The 21,036-nt window shown below is 37.0% G+C and overlaps 2 protein-coding genes across 2 annotated transcripts in view; one reads left to right on the forward strand and one right to left on the reverse strand.

Annotated features, from left to right (window-relative positions):
* Positions 1–349: 349 nt before the first annotated feature.
* Positions 350–9,715, forward strand: got1 (glutamic-oxaloacetic transaminase 1, soluble). The gene is made up of 9 exons (XM_039657127.2): positions 350–586; positions 3,563–3,744; positions 3,971–4,094; positions 4,312–4,424; positions 5,592–5,696; positions 6,104–6,254; positions 6,342–6,507; positions 8,966–9,108; positions 9,314–9,715. The coding sequence occupies exons 1-9, from the start codon at positions 478–480 to the stop codon at positions 9,451–9,453; spliced, it is 1,233 nt and encodes a 410-aa protein (XP_039513061.2). The 5' UTR covers positions 350–477; the 3' UTR covers positions 9,454–9,715.
* Positions 9,716–17,278: 7,563 nt separating this feature from the next.
* Positions 17,279–21,036, reverse strand: part of cnnm1 (cyclin and CBS domain divalent metal cation transport mediator 1) — a 33,509-nt gene continuing 29,751 nt past the window's right edge. Inside the window, exon 10 of the mRNA XM_039657071.2 lies at positions 17,279–20,108. Coding sequence (XP_039513005.2) covers positions 20,029–20,108 — 80 coding nt within the window. The 3' untranslated portion in view covers positions 17,279–20,028. The remainder of the gene's footprint in view (positions 20,109–21,036) is intronic.

Here is a 21,036-nt window from a genome sequence, read left to right on the forward strand (position 1 = left end):
ATATATATATATATATAATCAGATAAAATCATGAAGTCATAAATTACACAATTTAAACTATGATGAAGATAACTGTAAATGGAACTCCGATAGGCTAACTGTGTAGGTGTGCCTGAAAAGGACGATGCCCATTGAATCTAACGTGTTCCGCCCTCTCTGCTTTACTATTGGTCAGAAGGTACGTCACTCTTGCATGTTTGAGTTCTCATTGGTCCCCGCAGTGTTATCGTGCGCGTTTTTTGATGACGTACCGACTTGACCTTCCTGTACTAGAAGTTGATTGGGTAATCTTTGAGTCAAACATGAGCTACTGATTTTATTGGTTAGTTTAGACACGCCTGGCCTCCATTGCCCAAATCCCTCGTCTGAAGGTTAAAGTCAGTCATTCTCCATCACACCGCACTTCAATCCTGCGGTACTTGCCTATTACTCTCCCCCCCTCTCGCTCTGTATTTACAGAAATATTAACACAATATCATGTCGATATTTGGTGAAGTACCGCTTGCTGCTCCTGTCGCAGTGTTTAAACTGTCAGCAGATTTCCGTGAAGATCAGAACACCAACAAGGTGAATCTGGGAGTCGGAGGTGAGAGATGCGCTTTTTAATAAACACACACTGTTACATGAGATGAATGTCAATGTGCGTATATTTTTGCATTTCTGTGACAGCAATTGGCCTAAAAAAAATAAGACCTGAACACATCTGTGCATGTACATCTGTCTCTTTCAGAATTTAAGATTAAATAAGTTAATGCCTGCTTTTTTATTTTTTATTATCATTGTATTTTGTTCTTTTAAATGATTATGATGTTGGTAGACGCAGCACGTGATCACAGATCAGCTGTTTTCTGGGGGCATCAGTAATCTGAGATTTTTCATGGACGATATGACACTAAAAGGGTCAGTTCACCCAAAAATTTAAATTCTGTCATTATACTCACCCTCATTTCGTTCAAAAACTGTAAGACTTTCGTTTCAGTCCAAAATATGTATTGTGCGGTTTTGTCCAAAATTGTCTCAAGAGACACATCGCTTTATATGGCTTTTATTCACATTTAAACATTCATCAACTTACACATCAGTTGTAAGGAAGCTCAAGCATGTTCGCTTGATGTGCGAGAACCTATGGCGAGAACCAATGAGGTTCATGCTTGTGGTACGCAATACGCATCACTTTTGAGCTTCCGCAAGAACCAATGAGGTTCATTCTTGTGGTACGCATCACTTTTGAGCTTCCACAAGAACCAATGAGGTTCATTCTTGTGGTACGCATCACTCTTGAGCTTCCGCAAGAACCAACGAGGTTCATTCATGTGGTACGCATCACTTTTGAGCTTCCGCAAGAACCAATGAGGTTCATTCTTGTGGTACGCATCACTTTTGAGCTTCCGCAAGAACCAATGAGGTTCATTCTTGTGGTACGCATCACTTTTGAGCTTCTGCAAGAACCAATGAGGTTCATTCTTGTGGTACGCATCACTTTTGAGCTTCCGCAAGAACCAATGAGGTTCATTCTTGTGGTACGCATCACTTTTGAACTTCCGCAAGAACAAATGAGGTTCATTCTTGTGGTACGCATCACTTTTGAACTTCCGCAAGAACCAATGAGGTTCATTCTTGTTTGTTACAGATGGTTTGAGCTTCAGCAAGAGGTTTGTTCTTGCGCATCAAGCAAGTTCAATTGAGCTTCTGTTTATGTTCACTTAACAATGTTTATGTGAATAAAATCCTAAATTAAATCTGTTCATCATAAAGCGATCGAGTCTCTTCAGGAAATTTGGAATAAACCGCTCGATTCATATAGATTCGTTTTGCTGTGTATGTCTTAATAAATGTTTTGAACCGTCAAAGTTGTAGTTGCATATCTGTCAATGGAATGAATGAATTTTTGGGTGAACTTTTGCCTTTAAAGTTATGTTTAACTGCAAGCATATCATGTTATACTTATACTGTAGGCATGTTATGCACATAGATCTGATATGAATTATATTTGCTAATTATGCATATTTTTATTTTTTTTTTGATATTATATACATGCCACATGTCAACATTTGTATACACTTAATTTTTGTTTCTCACAATCTTGATGTTAAAGCTTAACTTCTTGAACTGTTTTTTTATTTATTTATTTATTTTTTTATTTTTTAGAATAGTATAAATGTAAAATGAAATGTATTTCATTATTCTAAAACATGGAAAAATTTAATTTTTATTAAATTTTTGGCGCATACAACTAAAGGCATATCATGACATGTACAGTGATCTAACATTAAACCAAAATCATTGCAGGCAGGTCCAGAGGCATCTAGGATTTCTAAATATATTAAGGGATAAAGTTACTCTTCCGGCATTGGTCACTTTCATTGGAGATCAGTCGCATGGCCTGTTATGTGCTGTTAGCTGGGAGTGAATAGATTGTCTTATGTCGACAGTATTATTGTGTAGAAGCAGTCGTCATGTGTCATCTGCTGTGTAGTCATTCCTGATCCCGGTTTGAGAGCTTGACCTCAGAGGATTATCTTTATCTTCTGCTTTTCCTGACGCCTTGCCGACACCACTACTCCTGAGGTTCTGGGACAGATTAAAGACGAGCAAAGGATGAAAAGTCACCTCTTTAAAAATCCCTGAGTCATGATTGTGTGGACTGTTTTTTAACAGCTTCCCCCTATCCTAGTCCTTCCTCAGACGGAAATGATTATCCTTTTGAGCAACCTAGAACACTGATTTAAAGTGTGTGGCAGGCGGTGACAAAAAATGCAGTATTTATCATCTTTTTTTTATTTTAAAGCCATCTACTAAACCTTGATATGTACAGTAATATGTGATACATTAAAAAAAAAAAAAAAACTTTTGCTGATAATTTACTCACCCCCATGTCATCCAAGATAGCCATGTCATTCTTTAAGTAAAATTAATGCACTGCTTCACATTCTAAAACTTCACCAGTTTATGTGCAGAACCTAATTTAGTTGGATAAGTTTTGTTCTATATGCGTGTAGGATTTGTAAATCAAGAATTGCATCAGGACATGAGCAGCACATGTTTATGTTGAATAAGCTCATTTTGCACTTGGGTAAAAGTTCACAGATAAATCCTGATCAAGCACCCCTGATAAAAAAGGAATGATTATGCATTACAAAAACAATTGATTAGAAAGCAATTCAGTGAAACTTAGGGTGCTGTAATGTACACTATAGTTCAATAATTCAATAACTTTTTTTTTTTTTTTTGCATTTAGTTTTTATTTAAGGTTGCATAAAAAAGTGAAAACTAATATTATGCAATAATATTACAGTTTGAAATACCCATTCTATTTTAATATAGTTTAAAATGTAAATACATTTATTAATTTTACTATCATAACCTCAGTCTTCATTGTCACATTATCCTCCAGAAATTGTTCTGATTAGCAGCTCAAGAAATATGTTCTATTATTATTATAAATGTTGAAATATTTTTGTTTTCAAGATTCTTTAACAAACTTTGAACGGTTGTGTACAAATCATAAGTTTGCCTGTGTGATTGGAAGTGGTCTGGTTGAAATCCTTTGCTTCTTCTTTAGCCTACAGGACAGATGATTGTCAGCCCTGGGTTCTCCCTGTGGTGAGAAAAGTGGAGAAGATGATCGCTGATGACCATAGTTTAAACCACGAGTACCTGCCCATTTTAGGCCTGCCAGAGTTTCGTTCCAGTGCGTCTAAGATCGCTCTGGGTGAAGACAGTCCTGCCATCAAGGACAACCGGGTCAGATGAGATGCTGTTGTATTTTATATATATATATATATATATACCTGTATTAATAACTGTCAGGAGCCATTTTTCAGCATTATTAGGACATTTGACCACTGCTGTATGTGGAAAAAAAAACAAAAAAAAAACTAAAGATATATTTATTCACCAACCTTTGTTTGGCACTAGTTTGCACTAGCATCATTCTAATGTAGAGCTTCCTGTTGTGTTTGTATTGCAGGTAGGAGCTGTGCAGTGTTTGGGTGGTACTGGCGCTCTAAAGATCGGAGCGGAGTTTCTTCGCCGCTGGTACAATGGAACTGACAACACAAAAACTCCCATTTATGTGTCTGCACCCACATGGGGTGAGCAGGAGACTTAACCACACATGCAAAATACTGTGATAAATGTCATTCTGACTTTCAATTGGCAACAATATTGTACAAAATATATGTACAATTTTCGCAATAACTAATTGCACGCTGGCCTTGGGTTCAATGATTAACTTTATTGTTGTCTCAAATGGCAAAAATGTTTAACCAGCTTCCCATGTTCAGTTCAGTTTGTGGTCTTCCGTTGTAGAGAACCACAATGCCGTTTTCTCTAACGCTGGATTTGAGGACATCCGTCCATACAAATATTGGGATGCAGGGAAGCGTGGACTTGATCTGACAGGTTTTCTGGGTGACCTGGAGGTGAGTAGTGGTTTTGAAATTTCATTTTCTTACACAAATCAAGCACTTTATAGTTACTTATTTATCAGTTATTGATAAGATATCTAAAAACCTTAGATTATGTACAAACAGAAGTGCCTTTTGTCATTTACCACTGTCATTTTTACCACAGATTTTTAATATACTGACTTATGAACCAGTAGTTACACACATATATATATATACATATAAGATACACACACATATATATATATATATATATATATATATATATATATCTGAACTACTGGTTCATAAGCCCAGCAGAAAATAAAAATCTGTGGTAAAAATGTATATTCTGCAAGGATACATTCAATTGATCAAAAGTGGCATTCAGTTTGAAATGAATGTGGTATTTGGAACTTTTTCTTCATCAAAGAATCCTTTATTAAAATATTTATCAGCACAACATATTTTTTTCAACTTTTCTAATAATAAGAAATATTCTTGGTAGGCTGTCAAACGATTAATCGCATCCAAATTGTCCAAAAAGTTTGTGTTTACATAATATATGTGGGTGCACTGTGTATAATTATTTTGTATATATAAATACACACACATGCTTGTATATATTTAAGAAATATTTTTATGTATGTACTGTATATAGATGTATATATAATCTATATTATATATAAATATAAATATTTTAAATATAAATAATATTGTGTGTATGCATGCATGTGTATATATATATATATATATATATATACAGAACAATTATACACAGTGCACCCACATATATTATGTAAACACAAACTTTTATTTTAGATCCGATTAATCGCGATTAAGCGGTTGACAGCCATAATTCTTGACCAGCAAATTTATGTGGATCTTGAGGATCATGTGACATTGGAGACTGAAGTAAATTTCAGCTTTGCCATCACAGGGATAAATAACATTTTAAATATATATTCAAATAGAAAACCGTTTTAAACGTATTAAAACATATTGACATATTAAAATTGTATTAATTAATATGTCACAATTTTACTGTTTTTACTGAATATTTGATCTTTTTTCAAAAACAAAGACATTATTCAAAATCGAACTGAGCCCAAACTAGTGTATTATGATTTCTTTACCAGGAAAACAGTGATCAGTTTGAAAATAAATATTAATGTGTAATTGAAAATATGTCTGTCCTGCCAGAGCGCTCCTGATCACTCCATCTTTGTGCTGCATGCCTGCGCTCACAACCCCACCGGTACAGACCCGACCCAGGACCAATGGAAGCAGATCGCTGATGTCATGAAGGTTAGACCATCACAATAACCCCACATCATCTGACTGTGACACCAGTGGCCAGTTGCATAAACTGCTTATACTAGTCTTCATTTTAATTTAGGGTGAACTATCCCTTTAAGACACAGGCTGAGTTCATGCAACAGGTTTAGAACATTGAAGCACACGATACAGAAATGGAACTTAATTGCATTCAATAAGCCATTTAGGCACAACCTGCAATTACAACCTACTGTAGTCCAAATTTAAACTCTCGATAGTTTTATAAATACTGAGTTAGCTATTGCATAATTACCTTAACCCAAAATAGCTTTTCAAAATTGTAGTCAGACAGGACGAAGAATGTGAAAAGTTGCATCATTGGAGCTATAATTCCCCTTTGTTTTCTAACTTTTTTCTTCTCTCTCCTCTCTCTTTAGCGAAAGAATCTGTTTGCCTTCTTTGATTCAGCCTATCAGGGTTTTGCCTCAGGAAATTTAGAGAAAGATGCCTGGGCTATCCGCTACTTTGTGTCTCAGGGTTTTGAATTGTTCTGTGCCCAGTCGTTCTCAAAGAACTTCGGTCTGTACAGTAAGTGATTCCAACAGGTTGTACATTCCTCGCTACAGATTGTATTAATGCCAGAACCTGATTTTAAAGAATAATCTGACTCCACAGATGAGAGAGTGGGGAACCTGACAGTTGTATCTAAAGACCAAGACAATTTAAATCGTGTTCTGTCTCAAATGGAGAAGATCGTTCGGATAACCTGGTCCAATCCTCCGTCCCAGGGAGCTCGTCTGGTTGCCATCACACTCAACACCCCTGAGCTTTTTGCTGAATGGTAAATGCAATTCAAATGACTCTAGTTTTGTTATTTTAAAGAATATATGTACAGTGCTGGACAGAATTATTGATCAAAGATGGCTGTAAAAAAATAAATCTGCACAGTTTTTTTTATCCTTTTGATACTTTATCAGAGATCATTCCTCCATACAGAATCTCTCCAGATCCTTCAGATTCCCAGATCCATGTTGGCGCTTCTTCTCTTCAGTTCAGCCCACTTATTTACTGTAGGGTTCAGGTCTGGGACTGAGATGGCCATTGCAGATGCTCAGTGACCCATTTTTGCTTTGATTTTGATGCTTGTTTTTGGATCACTGTCCTGATGGAAGATCCAAACATGGCCCATTATAAGATTTCTAGCACAGGTTGTCAGGTTTTGATTTTTTTTTTTTTTTCTGTTGGTATTTGATCGAAGCCATGTATCAAAACCTGACAACTTCTGCTAGAAATCTTCTAGAAAACCAAGCATCTGCAATGGCCATCTCAGTCCCAGACCTGAACCCTATAGTAAATGAGTGGGCTGAACTGAAGAGAAGAAGCGCCAACATGGATCTGGGAATCTGAAGGATCTGGAGAGATTCTGTATGGAGGACTGATCTCTGATCTCTCGTTAGGTGTTCTCCAAACTCATCAGGCATTATAGGAGAAGACTCAGAGCTGGTATCTTGAGAAAAGGAGAGTCTTTAATAAATGGGGGTAAATAATTGTCGTCTAAAAGGTTCTTTTTTTAATTTTTATTTTTATTTTTTTGAATACAATATCAAAAGATTAACAATGCAAATTTATTTTTTTTACAGCCATCTTTGATCATATTTACCAAGGGGGCAAATAATTCTGACCAGTGACATGTGTACAATACCGTTCAAAAGTTTGTTCTAAGATTTTATTGCTTTTGAAAGAAATTAATAATTTTATTTTGCAAGGATGCATTACATTGATCAAAAGTGACACTACAGACATTTATAATTTTACAAACGATTTTTATTTCAAATAAATGTGGTTCATTTTTACTTTTTTCTTTCTGTTCATGTTCATTTTCTTTCTCGTCAATGCCTGACGAGGCATTCTCAGCGTTTCCCAAAAAATATCAAGCAGCACAATTGTTTTCAACATTTATAATAATAAGAAATGTTTCTTGAGCAGAAAATCAGCATATTAGAATGATTTCTGAAGACACTGTGTCATTTCTGTGAGACTGAAGACAGGAGTAATGATGCTGAAAATTCATCACAGGAATAAATTACATTTTAAAATAGAAAACAGTTCTTTTAAATTGTAATAATATTTTACAGTTTAACTGTTTTTACTGTGTTTTTGATCAAATTAAAGGGGTAGTTCACTTTGAAATTAATTTTTGATATGTTTTAGCTTACCTCAAGGGCATCCAAGATGTAGGTGTCTTTGTTTCCACAGTATTTTCAATTTTGATATTTTTAGGTCAAACCGTTCGTCATATAATGGAGGTATATGGGGTCCACCTCAAAGAGCATGCACAGAGAAGTCCAAATTAAACATGATTTAATGACTCGTAAATGTAAGTACACATTGATGGCCTAAGACACGAAACGAGCGGTTTGTGTGAGAAAACTAACAGTATTTATATTTCGATATATTTCGACAGACGATTTCCATATATCAACAGACAGCGTTGATTGTTATTTGTTTTGTTTTTTCACAACTGCGCAAGAGATCACTTCTGACGCTTTCGCAGACCGAAGCCCCCATCACTTCAGATCACTTGGACATAAAAACGATATAAATACTGTTGGTTTTCTCACACAAACCGCTCGTTTCGTGTTTTTGGCCATCAATGTGTACTTACATTTACGAGTCATTAAATCATGTTTAATTTGGACTTCTCTCTTTGAGGTGGACCCCATATACCTCCATTATATGACTGACAGACAAGAACGGTTTGACCTAAAAATATCAAAATTGAAAATACTGTGGAAACAAAGACACCTACATCTTGGATGCACTTGAGGTAAGCTAAAACATATATAAAAAAATCATTTCAAAGTGAACTATCTCTTTAATGCAATCTTTTTAAAATCATACCAACCCTAAACTTTTGAATGGTAGTGTTTGTAAATTTTGCATGTCACATTTAAAGTGATGGTTCACCCAAAAATGAAAATTACCCCATTATTTACTCACCCAGAAGCCACCCTTGGTGTATATGACATTATTCTTTCAGACGAATACAATCAGAGTTATATTAAAAAATGTCCTGGCTCTAACAAGTTTTATAATGGCAGTTTCTGTTTTGAAGTCCATAAAAGTGCATGCATCCATCATAAAATGCTAAATGTTCAAACGAGAATTAGCTTGAGTATGTTCCCCAGTCCTATTTGTTATAACTCCGAGAGCTTTGACGCCTCTCGCGGTTCAATTAATTTATTGAAATGAATTTATGAGTGTATGATGCGATTTGTTCTTTTGGCATCTTCCAACAGGAAGGACAATGTAAAGACGATGGCAGACAGGGTCCTGTTGATGCGTGCTCAGCTGAAAGAAAAACTAAAAGCACTAGGAACTCCAGGAACCTGGGAGCACATCACCGAACAGATCGGCATGTTCAGCTTCACAGGACTCAATCGTAAGCACCTCCTTTACCTAAGATTTCTGTATTTGAATTTCATACAAAATTTCCATCCACTGGGATTGTTTTGAGAGTGTCACTACTGAGAAAAGCCATCATTTCTTTGAATTTGTCACTTGATATTTTGTTATCTAATTCGTTGTATGCTTTTCGAATTCACATAGAGCGTCACTAAGCCATTTCAAAATGTTCTGTTTTACAGCTAAGCAGGTGGAGTACATGATAAAAGAGAAGCACATTTATCTAATGGCGAGCGGTCGCATCAACATGTGTGGCCTCACCTCCAAGAACATCGACTATGTGGCCGAGTCCATTCATGAGGCCGTCACTACAGTCCAATAAGCACCTTTACCACACTTCCTGTTTGTGTGTGTGTGTCCACATGAATATAGACGCACACAGACACACACACACACACACTTCAGCTTTTCCTGGTCTAATTTACTCATCAGCGTTTCAACATCCTGTTTTAACTTGTAATTATAAAGTAATGAATCGGTCCCTTAAGATATATATTTCCTTCTCCTATATATATTCTCTGTACTGAATATTTCAAATAATCGTGTTTGTATGAATAAGCACTTTGTGGTAGAGTTGCAGTCAACCCAATGTCTTTGGATTTCATTGACCTGAAGTTCCATCTTTGAGATCTTTCATGGTCCTTATGTTAAATTCACACAGCTTAGTGTCACTGAATCAGTTATATAAAGTTGATGGGGAAAGATCTAAAGAACTAGCTCTATATTAACTCGTTGATTTTTATTATCACATTTCTGAACATTTCAATGCATTCAGTTACATTGAGAAACTTGCACACAGAGATATTTTTTAACACACAGAGATTGTCTAACTTGTTTCACTGTTAATTCCAGTGTGATTCGTTTGTCATCTGATGCTCTTACTTCAATTGAAATGGTTTGAAGCAACATTTTACCTTTAAATCAACTTTTTGTGATTCACTTTTAAACGTATTGTAACTGAGTGAAGGAACAAACCCGGTATTGTGTTCTGTGTGAATAAGTGCATTCAAGCATATTGGGTCTCTGATAGCTGAGGGGGAGTGAATTAATACAGAAAAGTGATTTGGGGGTTTAATATTCTTTTTAAACTTTTTGCCTTTGATGACGGTTTTTCAGGAAATTCTGGGTTGTGAAGACCCCAGGCATTCTTTTGCACTTTATTTTCTGATGTTTTTTAAATCTGCTGATTCTGATCAGTCACTTTCACTGCTGTGTTTCAGACTCATTTGTGCAAGAACTGTTTATTGAATGAATGTTGCATTAGTCCAAGTACTCCCACCCAGCTTAGTCTTGTAAGATCAAACCTCAAGGAGTATAAAAGCTCTTTGATCTCAAACAGACTTAATCAAAGTGCATTGAAATAAATGAAGATGTTGAATGAACATGCTGTCTTGCATGTTTTACTCGCACAAGTGTATATATATATATATATATATAGACACACACACACTGTTTAATCGAAATTATTCAACTCTCATTGCAAATCAGGTTTATTGGCAGAATTTACAAACTTTCAGCAGTTTGCAATGAACAAATCAAACAAAAGTAATTGAAAGTGGTTTCCCTAAATTCACCTGAAAAAAGCAACTTTTAATGACTTTTGTAGTCTCAAAATTACTCAACCCCTGAGTACAATCCCTAACAAATCTGCAAAACAAAGTTGTTATCTCAAGCACACCTGATGCAAATAAACAAAGACTTAATTAGTTGCACCAGGTATACTTGAGCTAGAACACATGACAGATCTCAAGTGGCGTTTGCCGAGTGTCACTTTTGACTGCATGTTAGAAATATGGTCAGAAAGAATGGTCCAAAAAGTTAAGAGATATCATCGCACTTCACAAAAGAAACTGGATACAATAAGATAGCAAAGGCACTAAATGTTTCTCGAGACACCGTTGGACAGCTACACAGCGACGTCGGCTGGTGCTAACCCTCAGACTGATCTCATGAAGTAGCGTGTGTATGACACGCCAATTCATATTTCCATTTTTGGCGTGCTATCAAGACGCATAATCGCCGACGCCTTTCAGCGTGTTTATGAACGCCGTTGACTTAACGTTATTACTGTATATATAAATATATGACTTACCTCAACCCCGTCCCTAAACCTAACCCTCATGGGGTTAATGGCATTTATGACTGTTCCCTTACCATCCTAGGAAAAAAAAAGATCGCTCCCCAGATGTTGATCTACATTTTTTTTCGTTTCGCGCGGACATTTGACGGCGTGTACAGACACGCGGAATCACTCGGACGTTAATGGCGTAGACATACACGCATACACGCGGATAGTTCAAAATGCGTAGAGATAACACGCCACTTGACTCGAAAGTGGCGTGTATGTTTACGCAAAAGTCAAGATGTCATGTTGTAACCCTATACCCTAGTGCGTCTACACATCGACATCAGCCCGAGTCTAACCCTATACCCTAGCGTGTCTAGACATGGATGTCGGCTGGGTGCTAAACTTATACCGTGGTGCGACTACACATCAATGTCGGCCGAGTCTAACCCTATACACTACCGCGTCTACACATCGAAGTCGGCCGAGTTTAACCCTATACCCTAGTGCGCCTACACATCAACGTAGGCCGAGTCTAAACCCATACCCTAGCGTGTCTACACATCAATGTCGGCTGGGTGTTAATCCTTTACCCTAGCGCACCTACACATCGACGTCGGCCGAGTCTAACTGTATACCCTAGCTCGCCTACACATCAACGTCGTCCGAGTCTAACTCTATACCCTAGCTCGCCTACACATCAACGTCGTCCGAGTCTAACCCTATACCCTAGCGTGTCTACGCATCAAAGTCATCCAAGTCTAATCCTATACCCTAGCTCGCCTACACATCAAAGTCATCCAAGTCTAATCCTATACCCTAGCGCGCCTACACATCAAAGTCATCCAAGTCTAATCCTATACCCTAGCGCGCCTACACATCAAAGTCATCCAAGTCTAATCCTATACCCTAGCGCGCCTACACATCAACGTCATCCGAGTCTAATCCTATACCCTAGCTCGCCTAGACATCAACGTCAGCTGGGTGTTAATCCTATACCCTAGCTCGCCTAGACATCAACGTCAGCTGGGTGTTAATCCTATACCCTAGCGTGTCTACACATCAACGTCGGCCGAGTCTAATCCCATACCCTAACGCGTCTACACATCAACGTCCTCCAAGTCCAACCCTATACCCTAGCACATCTACACATTGACTTCGGCTGAGTCTAACCCTATACCCTAGCATGTCTACACATCGATGTCGGCCGAGTCTAACTCTCTACCCTAGCACATCTACACATTGACATCGGCCGAGTCTAACCCTACACCCTAGTGCGTCTACACATCAATGTCGGCTGGGTGCTAATACTTGTCCCCCTTACTAAATTGCTTCCTGTGCTGGAATAATCCACAAACAGACTTTAGCAAATGTCCTCTAAAAGCTTTAATCATGGCCAGGAGTTCTCACGATATTTCCTCAGAGAACTTCCCCCAAGAAAAAGGTTCAAGCATGGCTGGAGGACCTCAGAAAAATCCCATTGAGAATCCACCAGTGAACATGGATACAAGTTTTAATAGAATAGGGAGGTATGAAAATTAGAAACATGGTTAGTTTAATATATAGTTTAAGATTTCCACCACAGTTGCATACTAAACAAATGCTGTTTCCATGACAGAACTCAAAGACTTACACCACTACTGACTGACCCAAAAGCACAATAGAAGTGCTCAAAATCATATAAATAAGCCACAGAAGTCCTGGGATTCTGTTCTGTGGAGCGATTAAACAAAACTGGAACTTTTGGGCCTATGGATCAATATGAAGCATATGAAAAGAACATTGTGCCTTCAGTTAAGCATTGTGGTACTCAGTGATTCTCTGGGGCTGCAGGCAAGAGGGATTCATTGAAGTATCTGGAAATAATGTCGTCAGTGAGGAAACTGAAACTTGGGTGTCACTAGACCTTTAAAAAAAACAAACCCAGATTACAGACCTCTCATTAGCCTGCTAGGCTAAGCTACACTATCTGCATTATTCTGTGAAACCTCGCAGCAGAAGCAATAATGCAGCTTTACTTAGGCTACTATTTAACTGTATATGATGGAATATATTTAAGATGAAATCAAAATGTTATATTCAATAATTGTAACATATTATTTTATATGGATTATATAGCTAAAATATAACTTCTTAACACGATTATAAGGCCATATAGATCAAGTGCTTTTTTACATGTGGTTTACCTAGAATATTACTGAACTGGAGGCCATTGCTCATGAGGAATGGGCAAAGATTCCTCAGAAACGCTGCCAGAAGCTGGTGTCTGGTTATACATCATGTTTGCAGCAGGTCATAACAGCAAAAGGGTGTTCTACCAAGTACTAAAGATGCTTGCCATGAAGAGGTTGAATAGTTTTGACTGCGGAAGTCATTAAAAGTTGCATTTTCAGTTGAAACCAATTTTGTTGTGCTGAGTTATTTCAATTGCTTTTGTTTGATTTGTTAATTGGAAACAGCTGAAAGTGTATACATTTTGCCAATAAACCTGACTTGCAATGGGGGTTGAATAATTTAAATTACAATATAAGTATTAAGTAAGTATTTCTTACAATCTTTTTTCAGTATTTTAGTATACTTATTGGTCTTGTGTACTTTTTGTGAGATGTGCTATAGTAAAGGCTATTTTTGCATCTCCAGTGCTTCATAAACCCTGTAATGCTCAAACTTGTAAAGGTTTTAATATAACAGCGTTGGCACAAAACACGTTTTAAAAGTAAAATCCGTAGTGTATGGTTTTAAAATGTGTGATTTATAAACTGTACACAGACTGGCACTATTTATTTCTAGCAAGCCCATTTTAAACTTGCTGTGACAAGAAACTATAAGTTTAGGTTCTTTGCAAATCTGTAACCACATAAGTTTGGGGATCAACAGTTTAGGAATCTGCCATTTTACAGGCACAAATCTCACTTCCACGTTGGGCCTTATGTAGTAGATTCTGAATGATCAAGTGGCATTAGCTCCATGATAAGCATATTCAAAGAATGTGTTCTGCCTCAAAATAACAACCAGCAAAGGTTATCCTGAAATAGCCCTGGAGTCAACCCCACAGAATGCCAGCCCATTCTCACCCCCAAGGCGTCACTTAACTGACGCCTTGGGAAGCATTTGGACATGCTTCAATATCTGACGCTTTAGGCGCCCTTTAGCGTCAGTTAGATGACGCCCTAGGATCGCGTGTACCCTACCCCACTCCACACCTAAACCTAACCGCGTCCTCTAACTGACGCTTTCCTTTAGCGTCAGTTAGATGACGCCGTAAGATCGCGTCATGTAAGTGGAAGTGGAAGTGAGATTTGTGCCTGTAAAATGGCAGATTCCTAAACTGTTGATTAAAGGGCGCCTAAAACGTCAAATATTGAAGCATGGTCAAAGGTGACGCCTTGGGGTGAGAATGCGTTGAGAATGCACAGCCCATTCTCACCCCCAAGGCATCACTTAACTGACGCCTTGGGAAGAATTTGGACATGCTTCAATATCTGACGCTTTAGGCGCCCTTTAGCGTCAGTTAGATGACGCCCTAGGATCGCGTGTACCCTACCCCCACCCCACACCTAAACCTAACCTCGTCCTCTAACTGACGCTTTCCTTTAGCGTCAGTTAGATGACGCCGTAGGATCACGTCATGTAAGTGACGCTAAAGGGCGCCTAAAACGTCAAATATTGGAGCATGGTCAAAGGTGACGCCTTGGGGTGAGAATGCGTTGGAATGCAACCCCATAGAATTGAAAGTACAGAGGCGTTACATGCGCTGTGTAAAGTTGATGGTTATTGTAGTTCTAGAAATGTAAGCATGCATTTGTCAACATTCAGTATTCCTCAAAATGATAAAAAACAGAGAAATGAAAACCTGCAATATGTTAAACAATACAAGTATACTTTATGTATTTAATCTCACTTTATTAACACGCTGACCTTTGACGTCCTTTTCAACCATATAATAAACCAAAAATGATTTTAGCTAAAAAAAAAACCTTTGTGTTTCATTAGGGCCCAAGCACCAATAATGTAAGGACCCTCTAGGAATGGCTGTTTATTTTATTTTATTCATTCATTTTGATTACTAAAAGCAAGTGTTAAACTTTCTTTTCCTGCGTCCTATTCTTCTGCAATCCAGAATGGCAGCACAGCTGAAGGGTTTGTTTGAGCCAAGCCCTCTACTGTACCGGAGTGAATTTCATTTCCTTCAAGGTATATAGAGAGTGAATTTACCTTATTTCGTGGGACCTTATTTCGGAAAAAATATGTATGGTAGTCAATGGCGAGAGACAACTTATCTTTTTATTCCGTCTGAACTGTGCCCTGAATTACACATATGATGTTTGTCAATTTAAAAGATAATTCTGAAAGTCAAAGACGTCGCAGTTGGTCATAAAACAGAAGAGTAACATTTAGTTTTATGTGAAAATCGCTCAATGAACTACATCTCCCGGGAAGCGAAACAACGAGCAAGATCCCCTGCTCATGTGTGTGCAGTCTTGTACAACACTCAGGCATGACGGCGTAACGTTACGATTATAATGTAACACTATAGAAACAATGACAGACATTAGCCTCAGTAAAGTTAGCTTCATTCATTGAGAGAAAATGTGCACCTTTGGGGATTGTAGTCTTTGTAATTACGTATTTTCACAGGCTTAATACCTCAATGGTTTTACATCAAACTGCGACTTTCTTTACTTTAAAATGTATTTTTTTTAAATTTACAAAGATCATATGTGTAATTCAGAGCACAATTCAAACGAGATCAAAATATTTGTTGTCTCTCGCCATTTACTACCATACAATATTTTTCCGAAATAAGGTCCCATGGTGGTAGACCGGAAGGGGAGGGACTTAGGCTCTCTATAGAGTGCCGAAGTTATGACGTCACTATGTAGGCCAAAACACGGAAGTGAGTTAGCATTTTAGCACAACCGGTTCCCTCGCCCAAAAATCTATGGGATTATTAGATTTTGATTACATTTTGGATTAACTTGTAAAGATTATCTTGATAGACAAAACGTGTAAGGCACAACTCTTTGTTGAACACAGATTGCACATAGCACAGGAAAATGCATAGCTTTTCGATCGAGGCAACCCATGCGACGCTAACTTCCGAGTTGTCCTACAAAGTGACGTCATCACTTCGGCACTCTGTTCATTTCACTTTTGGTGTAAAAGGGCCTTTACTTTTGCCAACAAAAATCAAGAAAGCCCAGACCATGTGCCCATTGGGGCTGTGCAACGATTAATCTAACGCATTCTCATCCCAAAGCGCCATATACAACGCTTTTGCAAAAGCGTAAATATCCAACGCACATGGCACCCTTTAACGTCTAATGAGACGCTTCGGTTATGGTTAAGTTTAGGTATGGTGTAGGGTAAGGGTTAGACCACTAGGGGGCGCCTTCTGCCCAAATATATCTGCGTCTCATTTGACGTTAAAGGGTGCCATGTGCGTTGGATATTTACGCTTTTGCAAAAGCGTCCTATATGGCGCTTTGGGATGAGAACGGGCTCATTAATCACATCAAAAAAAAAAAAAAGTTTGTGTGTGTGTACTGTGTATAATTATTTTGTATATATAAATACACACACATGCATGTATATATTTAAGAAAAATGTGTTATTTATATATAAATTATATGTAAAAAAAAAAATATATATATATATATATATATATATATATAAATATTTCTTAAAAATATACATGCATGTGTACAATTGATGATTTTAATCTAAAAAGTTCTCATGAATTAAAAATATATCTTCTGTGTATAAATACCATAATATCCGTAGTATTGGCTAAAATCAGCATGAAACAGAGGTTGCGATAGTCTTTTTTTCCCCCCTAATGACATACCCAAGTGCAACGCCCTTTCGAACAAGAAATAATGTAGGGCGGGCCTTGATTTTGTCCATCAGGAGTTATGAGAGTGTGTGCGGATTTGCTATTGGTCAATCTATATATTGTGACAGGTGACAAGTGACAGGTGTTCCCGCCCTCACACCAGTAAACACATCACTGTAAGAAGGGGTTCATTTTGATTAAAGATTACGAGGGCACATGAATTTCAACAAAATTATGTGCACGGATAATTCATTTATATTAAATACTTCAACAACAATGTGGATCTTGATTTCATGGTGACTTTAACAGTGTTCATTGTGCTGAATTTGATCAAAAAGGATGTTTTCCAAGACAAATTTGATTCAAATCTTAATTTAATGGGAATCTAGTGGTACTTTTCATACTAAAAATACCACATCAGGACTTAATAGAACATTTGATATTCTCTTTATATATATGTGTGTGTGTCCTTTTTTAATAAATTCATGTGCTTTCAAATAGAAGTCTTTGTAAACTCTGTAGAAACATACATCTATCATTCGGCCAACCCCACTGTACAGAGAGCGAGAGCTGGAGAGGATTTTCTTCAGAAAATACCAACAGTTTAAGGCTTAAATATGCACGTCATCTAATGTGTTGTTTCAGTGGATTTTGTGCATGTCTGGTCTTATCAATCGGTACTCGTGTTTGTTTGGATGGGTCGATTCAGATGTCAGCATGCGTCACTCAGTCCACCCTACAATGCAGCGCTGTGACGTATAAAAGGTTGTCCTCTCTCTGTCAGCATGTGCTCTCCATACAGTGGCCTTAGCTCACAGTATTGCACAACACAAAGTGTCCATGTGGCCTGAAAGCGAGCAGGCACATTCAGTTCACTCCAGCTCAACAAGATGCAAAGAAAGGGGCTAGCTTGGTTATTGCTATTAAAAGTTACTAGGGATAAATATCATGGGAGAAGAAACAGACATCCAGTGTTTTCCAGCTTGAGTCTTTGTGCTTTCTTTGTTCGACTCCCTGGTGATTTCATATAGGTCACTGTTAGCAAAGAGGTAAAAAAGAGTCTCGCATATCGCCCAACAGTCTATATCACCAGCGTCTGCTGCATGCATGCGGGGGAAAGGTATTAACTTACTACATACTCGGTAAAGAACAGCCTTTCATGCAAAAACACATCCAAGCCCCTATAATCCTATGGCATAATGTAATCATGTGACCTGTTGTTGGCAGGCATGAGCTGATTGGTTAGTTTGTCATGATCATGGCATGCTGGGAAAAGTCATGGCAGTGAAGCAGTGATGGGTGCTCAGGTATTTATATGATGTTTGGGTGATTGTACATTACCGTTTGAGGTCAGGATTTGTATTTTTATTTGATAGGACGCAATTTTTTATTTGATCAAAAACACAGTAAAAACAGTAATATTATTACAATTTAAAATAACCATTTTCTATGTTAATATATATTAGAATTGAATTTATTCCTGTGACTGCAAAGCTGAATTTTCAGCATCATTACTCCAGTCTTAAGTGCCACATGATCCTTCGGATATACTGATTTTATGCTATTAATAATGTTGAAAACAGTTTTTTTTCATGATTCTTTGGTAAATAGAAAGGTTTTTTAAACAGCATTTATTATAGAAATAGAAATTGTTACATCATAAATATCTTTACTGTCACTTTTGCTCAATTTATGCTTGCTGAATAAAAGTATTCATGTAAATGTAATTTCTTTCAAAAAACACCAAATCTTACTGACCCCAAACTTTTGAACGGTGGTATAAATATGAATGCCACATAAAAAGGCTCATAAAATGTACAGAAAAGTCATGAAATGATTTTCAGCATGTTACTAAGTATTCTTTAGTTTTCAGTTTTGAAAGGGCTGAAAAGCAAAACAAAAAGGCTTCTTGCATGTTTTGGATATTGCTTATTATTTTATATATATGTAATTTTTATATCAATGCTTCAAGTTTGTTCAAGTTATGGCTTGCGCATATTCTAATCTATATTTCATACATTAAACACAATGCTAATCTAATAATAATTCTACTGCTGTTTGAGAAAAGCATGCCAATATAATAAATGTTCATTTTAGACAAATAAATCTATTGTCAAATATATGTGATTGGGCCATTAGCACTGGCATTGCAAACTATTTTTAAAAAACTATATTCAAATATGGCCTAAAATAGCTAAAAAAAACTAACAAAAAGCCATATCACTTTGTACCCTGTGCTCTCAGCTGATCGAAAGTGCAGAAATGAAAGCAAAATAAGAAACCAACATTAAATATTCATTCAAACAGAAAATAGAAAAAAGAATCTGACAGCACTTATACCTAATATAGGTATTTTCCCCTGTGTCCACTATTTAGCTATTCAACAGAATATGAAATAAATGGGTCTGATCTGTCTCAAAGTGCTTTGATAATAATAAATTCATCTTAATTGATTTCCAGGCACAGCCTGACAAATACTTCTGACATAATATGATATAAAATCACACAATAAACACTTTGTTTCAAGATAATTCTACTGACAGATGACCACGTTTAGAGATGTACTAAAGGTTCTGCCGTGTCATTGATTAGATGGTTGGCTTCATGTATCCAGGCTTGTGCTTGCTGGCTTTGCCCAGGTCAGAGGTCAGACTGTCATAACCACAGTGACTGGAGATGACATCATCATAAACCGGCATCAAAACTGTAGTATATCAATGGTTATGTAGCATTTCGTCAATTTTAAAAAAGCAAGTCTTGCTGCATGTTGGAGATTTCAGGTTTGTTGAAATAGGCATTGAGCATCATCCAGTTTCAATGCTGAAGACGAGGCTTTATGATGCTACATCCTGTTGTGGTGGTCTGTGTACACCGGGTTGTGCTCTCTCTCTCTCTCTCTCTCTCTCTCTCAAGATCCAGAGGAAGGCTGGAGAAGATTTCACATTTGTCGGAGAAGCAGGAGAGTGCGAGAGAGAAGCAAACCCATAAAATGAATGCTAGGTCTTCACCTGTGAATGTTCAGGATTGTCCTCCAAAGGTTTATCTCCATCACGAGACTTCTTTCTTTTTTTGTTGCCTGGAGAGTAGAAAGGGAAATGTAAAATGCCTAGTTTTGAACTGACATGAAAATCTTAAATGAAAAGCTGGCAGTCGATGGATAATTTTGCGTCTTTCACGTACAGGCGACAACATTGTCGAATTGATTCCCGTTCAACACAGGTCCACAAAGATGAGGACAAACCCTGTATTATGTATCCAGGTCAGTAGTTGGCTTTGCCACTTTGTAAAAAAAACACTACGCGCCAATAGACTTTTTTTATGCGCCTATAGACTGAGTACAAAATCAAAAAAGATTGAAAAAAAAAGCATTTCGAGATTAAAGTTGAAATATTTTTAGATTAAAGTGCAAAAATTTTGAGATTAAAGTCGAAAAATTTCGAGATTACAGTCGAAACATTTCGAGATTAAAGTCAAAACATTTTGAGATTAAATTCGAAACATTTCGAGATTAAAGTCGAAACATTTCGAAATTAAAGTCGAAACATTTCGAGATTAAAATCGAAACATTTCGAGATAAAAGTCGAAACATTTCGAGATTAAAGTCGAAACATTTCGAGATTAAATTCGAAACATTTCGAGATTAAAGTCGAAAAATTTCGAGATTAAAGTCGGAAAATTTCGAGATTAAATTTGAAACATTTTGAGATTAAAGTCGAAACATTTCGAGATTAAAGTCGAAATATTTCAAGATTAAACTCGAAATATTTCGAGATTAAACTCGAAACATTTCGAGATTAAAGTTGAAACATTTCGAGATTAAAGTCGAAACATTTCGAGATTAAAGTCAAAACATTTCGAGATTAAAGTCGAAAAATTTCGATATTAAAGTCGAACATTTTTGAGATTAAAGTCGAAACATTTCGAGATTAAAGTCGAAAAATTGCGAGATAAAAGTCGAAAAATTTTGCGATTAAAGTTGAAACATTTCGAGATTAAAGTCGAAA

The sequence above is a fragment of the Pimephales promelas genome, chromosome 11 (assembly GCF_988280905.1).
Source record: "Pimephales promelas chromosome 11, fPimPro1.hap1.1, whole genome shotgun sequence".
Taxonomy (NCBI): Eukaryota; Metazoa; Chordata; class Actinopteri; order Cypriniformes; family Leuciscidae; genus Pimephales; species Pimephales promelas.